The sequence below is a fragment of the Manis javanica genome, chromosome 11 (genome assembly GCF_040802235.1).
Source record: "Manis javanica isolate MJ-LG chromosome 11, MJ_LKY, whole genome shotgun sequence".
NCBI lineage: Eukaryota > Metazoa > Chordata > Mammalia > Pholidota > Manidae > Manis > Manis javanica.
In genome coordinates this window covers 112640422-112656381 of record NC_133166.1, presented here as the reverse complement: position 1 = coordinate 112656381, position 15960 = coordinate 112640422, and the positions used below count along the sequence as shown (strand labels likewise).

General features: G+C 58.4%; 1 protein-coding gene across 1 annotated transcript in view; it reads left to right on the top strand.

Annotated features, from left to right (window-relative positions):
- Window positions 1-7385, top strand: part of MUC5B (mucin 5B, oligomeric mucus/gel-forming) — a 28322-nt gene extending 20937 nt beyond the window's left edge. Inside the window, exons 32-49 of the mRNA XM_073217366.1 lie at window positions 41-222; window positions 453-624; window positions 1206-1447; window positions 1795-1981; window positions 2132-2348; window positions 2433-2611; window positions 2682-2751; window positions 3009-3109; window positions 3395-3426; window positions 3656-3836; window positions 4163-4267; window positions 4403-4440; window positions 4797-4913; window positions 5306-5392; window positions 5472-5594; window positions 5761-5806; window positions 5971-6079; window positions 6613-7385. Of these exons, the coding sequence (XP_073073467.1) occupies window positions 41-222; window positions 453-624; window positions 1206-1447; window positions 1795-1981; window positions 2132-2348; window positions 2433-2611; window positions 2682-2751; window positions 3009-3109; window positions 3395-3426; window positions 3656-3836; window positions 4163-4267; window positions 4403-4440; window positions 4797-4913; window positions 5306-5392; window positions 5472-5594; window positions 5761-5806; window positions 5971-6079; window positions 6613-6817 (2393 nt within the window). The 3' untranslated portion in view covers window positions 6818-7385. The remainder of the gene's footprint in view (window positions 1-40; window positions 223-452; window positions 625-1205; window positions 1448-1794; window positions 1982-2131; window positions 2349-2432; window positions 2612-2681; window positions 2752-3008; window positions 3110-3394; window positions 3427-3655; window positions 3837-4162; window positions 4268-4402; window positions 4441-4796; window positions 4914-5305; window positions 5393-5471; window positions 5595-5760; window positions 5807-5970; window positions 6080-6612) is intronic.
- The last annotated feature ends 8575 nt before the right edge of the window (window positions 7386-15960 follow it).

Genomic DNA, 15960 nt, shown 5'->3' with positions numbered 1-15960 from the left:
ACCTGTCCTGGGGTGACCTGGTATCTTCTCCCCTCTACAGGGGATGTTGTCTACAACAAGACTGACAGAGCCGGCTGCCACTTCTACGCAGTCTGCAACCAGCGCTGTGACATTGACCGTTTCGAGGGTGCCTGCCCCACCTCTTCACCCCCAGAGACCTCATCCCCTGAGCCCCCACCCTCACTCTCTCCTGGCTGCAATCTTGTGGTCCCTCGCCGACAGGTGTGCTCCTGCTGTCCCCCCCCCCACTGCCTCTCTCTCTGTGTATGGGTGGGGCACCCCCACCCCTCGGGGAGCCCTCCAGGGGTAGCTCTGCCTGGAGGAAGGCCTGCACGGTCCAGGGCTAAGTCAGCACCTGGGGCTGGCCAGGATGTGCCCTGGGGCCATAGCAGGTGCCGTGAGGATGGGTCTGGCGTACCTGACCGGTGAGCGCCATGCTTGGTCCCTCCTAGGTGAACGAGACCTGGACCCTGGAGGACTGCACAGTGGCCCGGTGCGAGGGTGACAACCGCATCATCCTGCTGGAGCCGAGGCAGGTGGCCAACATCAGCTGTGTGAACGGGCATGTGCCTGTCAAGGTGCTCAGCGACGCCGAGCCGTGTGACTACCACTTGGAGTGCGAGTGTGAGCACGGTGGCCGGCTTGCCACCGGGTGCGGGGGGAGCAGAGGCCAGGGGCGGGGGAGGTGTGCGTTTCCCCTGAGAAAGGCTGACCAGCTGCTGCTGGAAGGGGAAAGGCCCAGGCCTGCAGTGCCTAGGGGGCATGGGGTTCTTGTAGCTGCAAGCAGGGACCCCACGCAGGGTAGGTCAGAGCAACAGGAAACCAGAGTCTGAGATCCCAGTGTGGCAGCTCCTTGCGTGGGCCCTTCCACCTCCTTCAGCTTCGGAGGCTCCAGGTGTCCCCGACTCGGGGCCGTGCTCCTCAGCCTCTGCCTTGTCTATGTGGCCCCTCCTTTGTTGTTAGATTCAGGGCCATCTGAGTCACCCAGGGTGACCTCATCTCAGGGTCTTTACCTAAAATACAGTTGTAAAGACCCCTTCCCAAATGAGGTTCCCTTTGCAGGCTCTGGGTGATACGTCTTTGGGGTCACCACCCCACCCTCTACATTTTACAAACGAGGCACCTGAGGCCAGGGTGGCCGAGCAGCTCCCCAAGGGGGCCGTGTTGGGGTGGCGCTGGATGAGCGAACGGTCCATGCCCTGCAGGTTCCTGCAGCGGCTGGGGGGGGTCCCACTACCGCACCTTCGACGGCACCGCCTACTCCTTCCTGCACAACTGCACTTACGTCCTCATGAGGGAGATCAACCCACGCCACGGGAACCTCAGCATCCTCTTGAGCAACCACTACTGTGGGGCCGACAGCTGTGCCCGTGCCCTCATGGTCCACCACAAGTCCATGGAGGTCGTCCTCACAACCACCCCTGGCCCCAGTGGGCAGAAGAGCCTGGTGAGTGGGACGCAGGGTGGGTACCTACCTGGAACTAGGCTGTGACCCTGTCCCTGCCTCTTCAGGGAAAACCAGTGGGCTGGAGGTCAGCTCCCACAGGGGCCTCAGGCAGGGCAAAGGGCACACACCTGACGCAGGAGAGCCCTGACCTCGGAAGCAGGGGGCAGGGAAGGATGGTGCAGGATGCTGCATGGGGAGAGCCCAACACAGCCTCCCAGGCCCCGGAGGACCATCTGCACATTGGGGTGTGGTGCCGAGGAGGTGCCCGGTGCCCGGGAGACAGAGCCCCAAAGGCAGGCCCTGCTAACCCCCCACCACTGGTCACGGGCCCCTGGACACATCCCCAGATCATGTTCGACCACACGCCAGTGAGCCACGGATACAGCAAGAACGGTGTGAGGGTGTCCCTGATGGGGACCACCGCGATGGCCATCGACATTCCCGCCATCCGTGTGGGCATCACCTTTGATGGGAGCATCTTCCAGGTCCGGCTGCCCTACAGTCACTTCAGCTACAACACCGAGGGCCAGTGTGGTGAGCAGGACGTGGGCTTGGCCTCCCGCCTGGCCACAGCAGCCTCGGGAGACAGTGCTTCATAGCTGAGTGACAGGGCTGGTGGGGAGACAGAAAGGTGTGAGAGCAGGCCTGGCCCCCTTGGTGACCCTCCCGCCCCCATCCTCCCAGGCACCTGCACCAACAGCCAGGCAGACGACTGCCGCCGGCCAGATGGCACCATGGCGCCCACCTGCCAGGACATGGCTAGAACCTGGCTTGTCCCCGAAAGCAGAGAGGCAGGCTGCTGGGCACCCACCAGCCTGCCTCCAACCACCGGTAGCCCGTCCACCGTGCCCACCTCCGCCCCGTGCCCCCGGGCACCCCTCTGCGAGCTGCTGCTGAGCCGGTGAGTCCCTCCTTGTGAGCTGGGTGGACCCCTGCCTGGGCCCAGCACCCGACTCTGCCCCAGCCTTACTGCCCATGCCCGCAGGGTCTTTGCCGAGTGCCACAGTCTCATCCCACCCAGCCCGTTCCTCAGCGCCTGTGTGAGCGACAGCTGCCAGGCCGACCGCCCCGAGGTGCCCTGCCAGAGCCTGGAGGCCTATGCGTCACTCTGCCGTGCCCGGGGCGTGTGCAGTGACTGGCGCAACGCTACTGGCGGGCTGTGTGGTGAGTTGGGGGTGGTCCCTGGGGGCTCTGGCCTCCTTAGCCTGCCTGACACCTGTCCCTGTCCCCCCAGACTTCACCTGCCCACCCGCCAAGGTATACAGTCCATGTGGCCCAGTGCAGCCTGAGACCTGTGAGCCAAGGTAAGTGCTGCTGAATGGTGGGAAGGGGGCCCCTCAGGCCTCCCAGGCTTGCCCAGAGAGACCCACAGAGGGTCCAGGAACCCTGCCCACCATCTCCGGGGAGCCCTTCCCCACCCCAACCCCCAACCCCCAAGCCTGGGGGCAGCCCTGGGCAGCTGGCCGGACCCCGCACTCCACCGTGCCTGCTGCCCTTCTGGCCCCTCCCTGGGACCTGAGCCCGGGATCATGGCCCCAAGGCTGCCTTTCCTGCCCCCCAGGGGCCAGAGCCCACCAAGCCGGGGGCTGGCGGAAGGCTGCTTCTGTCCAGACGGGAGCGTCCTCTTCAGCTCCAATGCTGACGTCTGCGTGCCCCAGTGCCGTAAGCGCCCCACTAGCCCTGACCAGCCCGCTGGTGGGCGGGGGAGGCCTTGGGGCGGGAACCCCTGGCTTGAGCCCCTCCAGCCTGGACTGAGAACCCTGGGTCCTGGCTGCACTCACCTCTGGACCCCAGCGCCCACTCAGAGTGGCGTGGTGCGGCCTCGGACCCTGCTTGGCCCCCTGACCTTACAGCAGCTTGAGATCTGGGCGAAAGAAGAGGCCCCGGCTGGGGGAGGGGAGGCCAGGCCTGCAGGCTCCCCAGAGACCCTTTCTCCTTCTCTTCCAGCCTGCGTTGGACCAGACGGGTTTCCCAAATTTGTGAGTTTGGAGAAGCAGGGAGGAGCATCCCCAAATGGGGGGCCAGCCCTGCCCCAGCCCCTGGGGGGCTGGTATGGGGTGCCAAGGTGCCAGTTGCATCCTGGCCATGTGGGCTGCTCCAGAGATGGCAGCTGCAGGGGGCAGCTGAGGTGTGACCTGCTGCGGTTGGTAGCCCAGGGCTGGGGTGCGGCCCAGGAGCTCTTGGGGACCCTGCCCTGGTTCATTCCAGCCTGGAGAGCAGTGGGTCAGCAACTGCCAGACCTGTGTGTGCAACAAGGGCTCCATGTCGGTGCGCTGCACCCCTGTGCGGTGCCAGGACCAGGCCCCACCCCCAGAGTGCAGCCAGGCTGGCTTTGTGACGGTGACCAGGCCTCTGGATGACAACCCGTGCTGCCTGGAGACTCTGTGTGGTGAGCCCTGTGCCCAGTGTCCGGGCAGGGCCGGGGTTTGGCAGAAGAGGGTGGTGGGCACAGCTGCCCTGCTGGTGGGGCAGAGGGCAGCAGGAACCACAGCTGGACTGCTAAGGCGGGGAGACCTCTCGGTGGCTTTAGGCCACTTCAAAATGAGGCTGGTGACCTCTGGCCTGCCCGGTGTAGCCCAGGGACAGTGAGGAGACCTGGAGGGGCCAGAAGGCTCAGCCGCTTTGGCGCCGTTGTGGGTAGCATGCAGGGACTCGCCTGGTCGAGGAGGGCAGCTGCCACGAGGGCAGGCCCCTCACAGCTCCCGGCTCTCTCAGTCTGCAACAGGACCACCTGCCCCCACAGCCCGCCCCAATGTAGGCTGGGAGAGGAGCTGACCCACACCGAGGAGGAGGGCGGCTGCTGCCCTACCTTCCACTGCCGTGAGTGGGGCTGGGCGGGGAGGGGCTGTGGAGGCGAGGGGCTGGGGGCTCTCTGCACTGGGGCTCGTGGCAGGGTGGTGTCCAAGCAGTCCCTCCCTGCTGCCCAGCAACACTCACTCCTCCCTCTCCTTCCAGAACCTAAGCTGTGTACCTACAATGGCACCTCCTATGGGGTAAGGTCCCTTGGGGGCCAGTGGGCGGGGCCCTGGGCTCACACCTGCCGTGGGACACCCCGTGCCCCTCTACACCAGCACTCCTTGTCCCAGAAGCCCAGCCCTGCCTGCGCCCTCCTCCACAGGAGCAGAGAAGCAGTGCACCTCTGGGCCCCTTAGACCTGCGTGGGGACACAGGACATGGGGGTGGCACCTTCTTCCAGAACCCTGGTCTGTGCCCAGCCAGGGGACACACCCAAATTCCATTCCCTCTGTGGGCCTTGCCTTCCCAGCTCACCCCCCACTGGGAGGGGTCCTGGCCCTGGTGCCCTAGGCAGTGCCCTCGGTGTCACCTCCCCTCACCCCGTCCCCTGCAGATTGGTGCCACCTTCCCAGCGGTCCTTCCCTGCCACACGTGCAAGTGCCTGACTGTGGATGCACAGGACCCAGCAGTGCAGTGTGCAAGGGACACCTGCAACAGCACCTGCCCCCAGGTGAGCCGCCCTCCCAGGCAGACCCAGGCTTGGCGCACTGCTCCCGAAGGCTCTCTCAGCCCTGCTGGAGACCAAAGGGAGGGTCTACTGTGGGCGGAATGACCTACAGGACGCTAGGGACTGGATCAGGTTCCAGGAAGGCAGGAGCAGATAGAGAAGGTGCTGGAAGCAGGGATGAGGCTAGGCCAGGACAGCGGGGCTGGGGGACAGCGGGGCTGGGGGACAGCGGGGCTGGGGCAGCTTCTGCCAGCAAAGGCCTTTGGAGTGACACGGCACCACAGAGGGTGGGGCCATTAAGGGGGTCGCCAGGCCCCTGGGATGTGGACAGAGGGCAGCAGGGCTGGGAAGCCAGGCTGGGGGTGCAGAACTTGACCCCTACTTTGGTCCCCCAGGGCTTCAAGTACTCGTGGGTGTCTGGGCACTGCTGCGGGGAGTGTGTGCAGGTGGCCTGCCCCACACCAGACGGCCGGCTGGTCCAGGTAAGGGGGCTCTGCCTCAGCCCCAACCAGGAGACCCCATCAGCCCTGCTTACACAGCCTCCACTCTCCCCGATTTCAGCCCAATGAGACCTGGGTCAACAGCCTGGTGGACAACTGCACTGAATACCACTGTGAGGCCAAGAGCGGGCGCCCGGTGCTGACTGCGAGGCCCACGCCCTGCCCGGAGGTGCCCCGCTGCAGGGTGCGTTCGGGCCGGCCTGCCCACCCTGGAAATCCCCACCCAGCCCGCCCACCTACCCAGGACGCCACGCCCCCCCCACCCCCCGCCCCCTCCAGCCCTGGCCGCCTACCCAGGGGCCGCCCCCGCAGGCCCCACCCCAGCCCGCCCCCTGTGCTCCTCGCTGCAGGGCATCCTCAGGAAAACCGGCTGCTGCTACTCCTGCGAGGAAGTGGGTGAGTCCGCGCCCGCCTTCCCACGCCTACTGCTCGGTGCAGTGTCTGCCCACTGATTGGTCCCAGGGAACCCCACGCTGGGCGGCGGCTCCCAGGAGCGCGCCACGGAGGGGGAGCCTGGCCCGTCCCCAGAGCCCCTCCCTCACTCCACCCCCTGCCCCCAGACTCCTGTCAAGTCCGCGTCAACAGGATGGTCCTGCGGCACCAGAGCTGTGCCACCCAGGCCCCTGTCAACGTCACTTTCTGCGAGGGCTCGTGCCCGGGAGCGTCCAGGTGAGTGGGCTCCGTGTCCCCCCAGAGCTCCACCCCACCTGCTGGCCACCACCCAGTGTCCCACGTGGCCCTGTCCTTGTGGACACCCTGGCTGGGTCAGGAGGGCCCAGCTTGCCACTGGAAGGAGGGAAGGGCCCTGAGTACAAAGCCCAAGGCCTCCCCTGCCCCCGAGCCAGGCCCAGGGTCAGCTGGGCTGGGCCATGCGGGACGGGGCACCACAAACCCGTGTCCGGGGCCTGGTGGGGAGTGTCCACATGGGACAGCATCAGGACCTTCCTCGGACCAGACTTGGGGCAGAATCCCTGATCCCCAGGCGGCCTGGGCTGTGGCCCCCTGTGAGTGGGCTGGCAGGAAAGCTGAGCCCTTGGCCAAGAGACGCAGGATGAAGCGTCCAGGGTGACTCAGGACCCAGGGAGGTTCCCAGAGGACCGGCGCCCGGTGGGGGAAGGTCAGAGCTCAAAGCTACCGTGAGCACCACCCAGGCCAGGACAGTAGTGCCCCAGAGGCCCTGAGGGCAGGTGTGTCTGCTGCAGGTACTCCATGGACACCCAGGCCATGCAGCCACAGTGCACCTGCTGTCGGGAGACCAGGGCCCACGAGGAGGCTGTGACCATGCAGTGTCCCGATGGCACGGCCCTCCAGCACACGTACACCCACGTAGACCAGTGTAGCTGCACCCCATCCTGCGGCCCCCTCCCCAAGGCTCCTGAGGGCAGCGCCCCCACCTCCCTGACCTAGGGAGCCACAACATCACCTCTTGCCCTCCCTCACGCCCTCCCTATATGTGCCAGAACATGCACCACCCAACCATGGAGATCTTGGGTGGGCCTGCTCCAGGAGCCGACACACACATTCCACCCGTCCCCAGGTGGAACCCCACCTGGAGGGCGTGGTGCAGGAGGTCCTGCCTGCAGAAGGCACCAGGTGGGGGCCCTGGCCTCAGAGCCCTCAGCTGGTCTTGGCACCTGCTGGGCCATCATCTGAAACACAAGTGCCTGCCCCGCCCAGATGCACCCTTTCCAGGTGTCAGAGGGGCGCCCTGGAGCAAGACTGCATGGCGGCCACTGCGCTGCTCCTCATGGCAGGCCTGAGGGGCCCTCTGGCACCTGCTGCTGCACACTGTGGTCAGGCCTGTGCAGGCAAGGCCAGCTGCCTCCAGGGTGCAGCACCGGGCAGGGTGGCTGCCTGCCCACATCTGGACCTGGGCCTGAGGCTACCCTGGCCAAGGGCAGGCCGGGAGGGGCAAGGGCCCCACACACCTGCCCTGCTCACCCAGCCCCAATTTGCAAATAAATGCTGAGCATTGTGTACATTTCCTGGTTCTGTCTCTTCCTGCCAACTACCCCCTGGGTGCTCCCCTCCGTGGGGCTCATGCTGAATCAGGTGGGGCAGCGGGCAAGGAGGCCTCACAGGTCAGCCTCAGGCCACGGGGTACTGGCCCAGCCAGGGCTGAGCCAAGGTCTGAGAAACCGCCCTCACCACTGTTTGTAACACCTGGGGTTTGTAAGCAAATGGCTTAGAGGTAGAGAGCCTGAGCCAGCAGCAGGGGACCTGGGGGCAGCCCACCTGTGCGTCTGCACACGAAGCAGCTGCTGGGCAGGTGGGGTGCACAGGAGGGGATGCATCATGCTGCTCACAGAGGTCCTTTCTTCGGGTCCTTGTCACACATCAACTTGCCGCGTGTCTGGCCATCTCTCCTCGTCCCCACCTGAGGGCTTCTGCCTCGTTTTCTATCCAGAGTGCCAGCCAAGACCATACACATGGTCCACAGATTCAGGAAAGATGAGAAGTGACCCCAGAGTGGGCAGGGGTGGTTGCAGGCGGGTGATGTAGTGCTCGCTGAGGAAGCCTCGGGCTGGGGGCAAGTGGGAGGGTCTTCTTGTCCTCAAGCCCCGCACCACACAGCCTCTGTGCCCACCCAGGAATGGCGTGGTGGTGATTCACTTTTACAGAGCCCGTTCTCCCACGGCCCAGGGCCCCCAGCTCCAGGGCGGGTGGGCTCAGCCAGGAGGCTCTGGCTCTCTCAGCGGCCACTGCCAGCACTCCAGCCTCCCCACCCAGCTCACAAGGTCTGGTCAGGAGGGGCCACCCTGGGGCTGGGCGGGAGATGGCCCGATGAGGCTGCGGGCGAGTGGCCCATCAGCCACTACTGGGGTCAACTTCTGCAAACTCACCTCCTGTCTCAGTTTGATTTCTGGGGGACGGTGGCCGGTTCATGCCCCGCCCTGCGTCCTCATTAACCATGTGCAGAGCAGCAGCATTTCCTGAACCTGTTGTTCACAGCAGGACTGTTTCCCTAAACCCAAGTACCTCTTACAAACTTAGAGGTGCTCCTGAGGCACCAGGAATATGAACACCAGTTGCCGCATGTATGAAGTGTTTTCTACATGCCTGTATGTTCTCACCGAATCCCTACAACCGCCCTAGAAATGTGCACCATTATTTCTCCCACTTTACAGATGGAGAAATGGAGGCACAAAGCACTGAAGAGGCACTTCAAGGAAGGGGTCACACTGGGTTCAGTGGGGACAATCCGACTCCGAAGTCCTCGCCGTGAACCCACGGAACTCCACTGCAGCCCCAGAGGCTGGAACCATGAGAATCAACACGACAAATGACAGCAAAACAATGTCACTTAAACTTAAATATTTTTAAAAAGAGATGTCTGGTTTCTAGATGGAAAAGTGGGCTTCTCCTCCCGCAGACACACAAAAGCCATAACACAAACAGACAGAAACTGAAAACAAGAAAGTGAATTATTTGTAAAACCGTCAGACATCCTGGAAAGGAGACTTGCGAGGCCCCAGTGGGGAGAGGGCGCCGTGCACGGGGGCACTGTTTGAATAGGTAATGACCATGATCTTTCAGAACAGGAGAAGAACTCTTGGGTGGAAACCACTCAGTGAGTGCCAAGTTAAAGAAAAAATAAGTCCGTTCCTGGACATTTGGCTGTGAGATTCTGAAACATCCAGGGAAGGAAACCTCAGGGCCACCGGGAAGACAGCTGCCTCCAGGAAAGGGTCACGTTGGCCCAGGCTCCTCCTCAGGGACACGTGCAGGAGGGGTCGGCATGCTTTTCCCAGAGCTCAGGGAAAACGACTTTGGGTTTAGTTTATGTTTTTCTGGTTCCTTCAGTTGTAAAATTAGGTTTTTTGATGTGAGATCTTGCTTGTTTTTTCATGTCAGCATTTGCAGCTATTAACTGCCCCCATCGCATTGCTCTCCTTGCATCCCATAAATTCTGGCATGTTGTGTTGTCATTTTTATTTGTCTTAAGTATTTTCTGATTTCCCTTGTGGCTTCTTTGATTCACTGGTTGTTTAAAAGCTTGTTGCTTAGCTTCCACAATTCTGGGGATTTCCCAGTTTTCCTCGTTCATCATCCAGTTGTGGTCAGAGAGCTACTTGGAACCATACCTACCTTTTCAAATCTATTGAGACTAAATGTGTTCCTACCATACCGTCTATCCTGGGAAATGTCCCCGAAGTGCCCCATGTGTACTTCAGAAGACTGTGTATCGTTGTCAGGCAGCTGTGTTTTATACTTGCTCGATGTAGTTGGTTTACTGCGCCAGGTCCTCTACCTCACCAGCCCCACCTCTCACAGATGACGTATCGTTGGACCATGTGTTTTTATTCATTCTGCCAATGTCTGTCTTTTGCTTGAGGAGATGAATCTGTCTAGACTTAGGTAATTACTGACAAGGAGGGACTTACTCCTGCCTTAGTATTTCTGGGTGCTTGTAACGATTTCTGTCCCTCAATTCCAGCACTACTGCCTCTTTTCTTGAGTTGTTTTTTTGTAGTGAAATATGTAAATTCCTGTCTCAATTCCTTTTGTGTATATTCTACAGCTATTTTCTTTGTAGTGACCATGGGATTAAACTTAACATCCTGAAGTGATCACACTAATTTGAATTTATAGCAGCTTAACACCAATAACATATAAAAACTCTTCTCCTTGACAGCTCCATCCCCACTACCTTTTGGTTGTTGATGCCACAAAATTACATCTTTGTGCCCCAAAACAAAAACTAATAATTTTCTTAAATGCATTATTCTCTTCAATTATGTAGAAAACAAGATTTGGAGTTACAAACCAAAGTTACAGTAATGCTAGCTTTTGCACTAGCTATTTTTTCTTTAAATGTATCATTAGTCTCTTAAATCACGTAGAAACAAAGTGCAGTTACAAACCAGTTACAGTAATATACTAGCTTTTATCTTTGCCCCTATTTTATCTTTACTGAGATCTTTATTTCTCCATATTGCTTCCTTACTGTCTAGGGTCCTTTCATTTCTCCTGCAGGACACCCTTGAGCATTTATTTGCAGGCAGGTCTAGTGGTCATGAACTTCCTCAGCTTTTGTTTATCTGGGAAAGCCTTAATTTCTCCTTCACTCTTGAAGGATGGTTCTCCCAGATTCATGGTTGAAAGGTTTTCTCCTCCAGCATTTGAATATATCATCCCTACTCTCCTCTGGCCTCCAGAGATTCTCGTTAGAAATCTGTCGACAGTCCACTAAGGATCCTTTGCGTGTGGCACTTCGCTACTCTTGTGACTCTTGAATTCTGTCTTTGGGTCTGAAAGCTTGATCATAACATGACTTGGTGTGCATCTCTTTGAATTCATCTTACTTGGGGTTTGTTAAGCTTCTTGGACGTTTATAATCATGTCTTTCATCAAATTTGGGGAGTTTTCAGTCATTTTTCCTTCAAATATTATCTATGCCTCTTTCCCTCTCTCTTCTCCTTCTGAGACTCCCAAGATGTGTGTGTTTGTTCATTTGATGGTGTCCCAACAGGTCCCTTACACTCTGTTCACTTTTCTTCAATGTTTTTTCCATTCTTTTTCTCAGACTTGATCATTTCCATTGCACTATCTTCAAGCTAATTTTTTCTTCTGCCAACTCAAATCTGTCTTTGAATCCTTCTAGTGAATTTTTTGTCTTTTAAGTGCCAGAATTTCCTTTGGGTTACTTTTAGGTGTCCTCTTCATTGATATTTCCATTTTTTCATACATCATGTTCTTGACTTTCTCCACAACTTTCTTTGTTGTTTTAAAGTCTTTGTCTAGTGTATCTGCTGTCAGGTCTTTTTCAGAGACAGTTTCTGTTGATATTTTTTCCTTTTAATGGGCCTTTTAATTTCCTGTTCCTTTGTATGCCTGGTGGATTTTTTTGTCAAACACTGGATATTTGAATTGAATAATGCAGTAACTCTTGATTCTCCCCCTCCCCTGTGCGGTGGTCGTCATTTTACAGGCTGTCTCTGTGCCAAGGGTCAGCCTGAGGTGTAAACTTAATTTCTTCTCTGGTCTTTTCTGAGCCTGTTCCTTGGCATTCATGATCACTTCCTGGTCTTCCCCATATTCACAGTTGTTTTTCAGTGTCCCAGTCTTTAATGTTTGATTCCTAAAGGGGAAAAAGAAGTGAAGGGGCAAAGAGCACTGCCCATCAGGCAGAGTAGGGTCTTGCGATAATAGGGGAGGGACAACAACAGTGACCACTCGCCTCATCTGTCTGGACCTCTTGTGATCAGAAGAAGCAATCAGCCTTCGAGCACAGATCCCTGGTGTTTGGGGACAGGGTTCTTTTTGTCCACCCCGGCTCCCACAGGCCGCTCCAAGATCACATGCACAGCTGCCTGCCATGAGGCTGGGGGTGGGCAGGTAGGAACATGCTACTGTGCTAAGTAAGAGATGCTTGATCCCAGTTGACTGTCCAAACCTCCCTGGACGTTGCAAGCTTTCCATGAACTCCAGAGCTCCAAAGTAGTTCCAGCAGAAGGATTCTGCCCCTGCAGTTGTTGCCCGGGTCGTGAGGGATTCCTTGTACTTTCTGCCCTGCCACCTCCCCGGCATCGTCTTGTCTTTAAATTCTGAATCCATCCAGAATTGATGTTTGAAAGTGGCACAAAGCAGGAGTCTGATTCCATGGACACCATGTCTTGCCAACTACTCCAGAATGTACTGCAAATCTATCCATGCCCACTCTCCGGCGAGCCGTTCTCTGGTCTCTGTCCTATTCCCCTGGACATTCAGTCTGTCATCTCAACATAGACCAGAGGCCCATCGTCTTGGTTTCTATTTAAGCAGGTCTTCACTTCTGTGCTCTTCAAGGGTGTCTTCACTCTTCTCAGCCTTTTGGACTCCCATGTAATGTTTAGAATGAACTAATCAATTCTCACAAATAAAAAGCAGGACTTTGGGGATGGGGATCACACGGACTGTAAATTAATTGAGAGGAATGGCTGTCTTCACGTACTATTTCCGTCCATGAACACTGTACACCCCTCCATCGACCGTGACACTTCCGCCCTCCACCACACAGCGCTGCCTGACCTGAATGCTCAAGTCAGCTGGAAGCACCTCTCCCCCACTCCTTTGTCTCTTTCCAAAAACGTCAGCAAGAATTTGCAAACATGCTATCTAGCACTTGGGGCTGCTTTCAATGGGAAATTGCCGATCATTCTGATCATGTTCCTGGGAAGAGGTGTCCCCTTCTCAAGAAGGGCTGCAGGCCTCAGGGGTTTAGTTCTAACCTGAGTCTGTCCTCTCCCTCAAGGGGCCACTGTGCTGTGACCTGCTCCAAGAGCTGCCCGTGACTGCCGGAGACTCTTCCCTGGAGGTGCGGGACTCTGCAAGCACCAGCACCGCGTCCCCACCGGAAGGGCCGACTGCACTGTTGGGGAGATAAGAGCACTTCCGTCTGAGTCACCCTGGAGCTGGGCATCTGGATGTGCTCTGGGTGGCCCTGCCCTCTTCCCGGACGAGCTGTGCTCCACCTCACTGTGTTTCCTCCCCAGAGGTTGAGAAGAATGTCTCTAACTCAAGTCACTGAGGGAAGGTTGGAGAACGGAGCTTCTGCTGCTCTGTCCCTGTCCCTCCTTGGACCAACCCATGAGACCCTGAAACCACGGGGCACCGCCCCTCAGCCCTCGGACCACTCTGTTCTCTTCTGGCTCCAGGCAAGTTCCATTGCCAGTCACCTGGTCCACCCCTGAATACAGTGCCTGTTGTGTTTCCTTCCTGAGCCTTGGGAGTCTCTGAGTCTGGCACTGGCACTGTCTGCCTGGCATTGTGGGCCTGCCAGGGTCCCTGGATATGAAGCCCGGATGTGACTGTTAGGTGAACCCAGGTCTACCACCAGCCTCCTTGGAGCCAAGAGACAGGCAAAACCCTGGAAGCTTCCCAAGTTATTCCGGAAGGACAGAGAGGTGGGGGCCAGGGTAGGGCATAACCTTTTCTATAACTTGGAGCATTCTGCACTCTGATGACTCACCCTAAGGATGCCCATGGGAGCCGAGTAACCATCTCATTTAAGCGACCTTCCTCGGAGTCCGAGTAACCTAGGGGTTACATCCTCACGGACCCTGGCAATCTTCTCCCTCCCCAAAAGGAAGCCAGGTGGTTTCTGCAACTCTTCCCACCTGCCTGGGGCCTGAGATCGGGAACTGGAGACCCACCTGCCTGGGGCCTGGGAGCAATAACTGGAGAAGCAGGGGGCACAGAGCTTCATGGTGGGTTGGAAGCAAGGGCAGAGTTCCCACCTCACCATCCCAGAGGGGCACCTGGGAGACCTGGCCCTCTGCCATGATACCCTTTGGTCGGCATCGGACTCGTCCTGCCTGGACCAGCGTAAGCACCACATACGGCTCATGCTGTGCCACGGCGTCTACTCTGCCTGCTACTAATCCAGATGTCTACAGGATAATCACAAAATAAATATCGTACAGCAAAGGAAAGACAGACTGACAGTCCCTCCATGCTGAGTTAGCGACTCTTATATTGTAATTTTCCACTTCTCCATTTTCTCCTAAGTGAGTTTTATTGCTTTAATTTTGGCGACACCATACAATTAACAGGCATTGAAGGTGATTTTCTTAGTGACATGACAAATCAGCAAGAAAAAGAGGATGTTCTGAATTGTCAGGTTTGATGTTTTCCCCCCAAGGGCCTGCCAGCCGGGGGGCTACCCCAAGCCGAGGCTCTAACGACAGGTGCTTCTGTCACAGAAGGAAACTTTCATGCAAAACCCCAGTCAATACATTCATCACAACCGACCTGCACAGTTTCCTTCATTTTGCTGGTTTGTTTCGTGTTTGCTGATGACCAGCCCACAGCCTCCCACTGATGGAAACGTAGGGCCAGAATTTTCTCTCAGAGGCTTAAAAACTAAGGAAACTAAGGTCTTTGCACAGCACCGGAGAGGTGCAGCCCTCGGCACTACAGCACACCAGCCCCAGTGACAGCGGCACAGCGCGCGGGCGTGAATACGACAGGTGCTCACAGGCCCGTGGGATGCCTTCGGTCGCGCTTCCTGGGATGCAGGGCAGCCCTCTGGCACTTAGGAGGCACAGGGACGGTGACAGGCCCAGAACCACTGCGGTGGTACTCTGGTCTGTCTGCCAGTCAGGGGCTTCCTGGGCACCCGAAGGCAGAGGGCACTGACAGCCAGGGGGCAGCTCTCTGACGAAGGATGCACCTGCCCTTGAGGTGTCCCCCACTAAGCCAGGCCCTGGACCTGGGAGGGGCCCTCGGACCCCCAGGCCCACAGGGCAGGCTGGCGTGGCCTACTCCCTGCTGCCCGACCCCATAGAGGCTTCTTCCTAGAGTAGGTGGGGTCTCGGCAAGTTCTGGACCCGGTGGCAGGCCTGGGGCTAGAGCAGAAGGCTAGATAAGGGGAGTGTGTGACATGGAAAAAAGTGCCCATGGAGCTGGTCTGCCATACTGCTAGGCTGGCTACTGGAAGTTGCAAACCAATGGTGGTCCCGAGTGGAGACCCCAGAGTGACCCTCGTAGGTGGCCGAGGAAGGATGTAAATAAAGGCTTAGCCTGTGTTCCCAGCAGGGCTGAGGTGACACCGGGGATGTACCAGGGCGGCACCTGCACTGTGGACCTCAGTGCAGCTGTCCTCTGAGACAGTGGGGGACAGCAGATGCCAGCACCCAGGTCAAGGGCCACCAGAGGGCCCCAAGCAGCAGGCATCTGTGGTGGTGACAGGCGTCAGACCATGGGGTTCCCGGGGAAAGCTGGATGGGCGGTGACCAAGATGTGTGTTCATAGAACAAGAAAGAAGAGCAGAACATCACAGGCCTCTGGGATGGAAACCAGGCCCCACTGGTGTCCGGACCAGGGCAGTTCTCAGACCAGAACCACAGGCTGGAGGAGGCTGGGCTGCCCAGGGACAGCCTGAGCCCCCACCGCTGGAGGAAGGAGATGCCCCAGGAGAAAGCACGGCCAAGGCCGCATCAAACCGGGGCTTACAGACCACAGGTCTCCGTGCCGGCCCTGGGCTGCCCGACCCTGGGCTGCCTTATCAGGACAGGCTCAGCCGCCAGCAGAACAAGCCCGTGGCTGCTTCCAGCATCGGTAACAGCTCTGTGGCTGAAAGGGCCAGAGAGGAACCCTGACCCCAAGACAAACTGCCCACCAAACCACATGGCGCTGGGATGGGGTGGCAGCACAGGGCTACCTCAAAGATGTAAAGAACATAGGCGCCCCTGCTCCAGCCCCATTTAACCTGCCTGTCATCCTGCACGAGGACCACCCTGGGCCATCGGCCCTGTCAGAACAGGGAGCATCTCGTTTGGTCAGGGATGAATTTTGTCCCAGCCCAGCCTTTCTGCTTTGTGCCCTGAGCACGTGTCCGGCCATTATGGTGTAAGGCACCAGCTGCCAGGGTATCCTCCAAATGCTGCCTGAGCACCCGGGGGCCCTGCCGGACTCCCGCCGACGCTGACGCTGTGCATGCCCCCACCTCGCGGCCCCCCATCTGCTGGGCGCGCAGCAGGCACTCAGAGCAGGATTTGCTGGCAGCACTGGCCGCTCTGTCCTGCTTGCATCCCGTGAGCACAGACACGCTTTTCTCAGTCACTTGG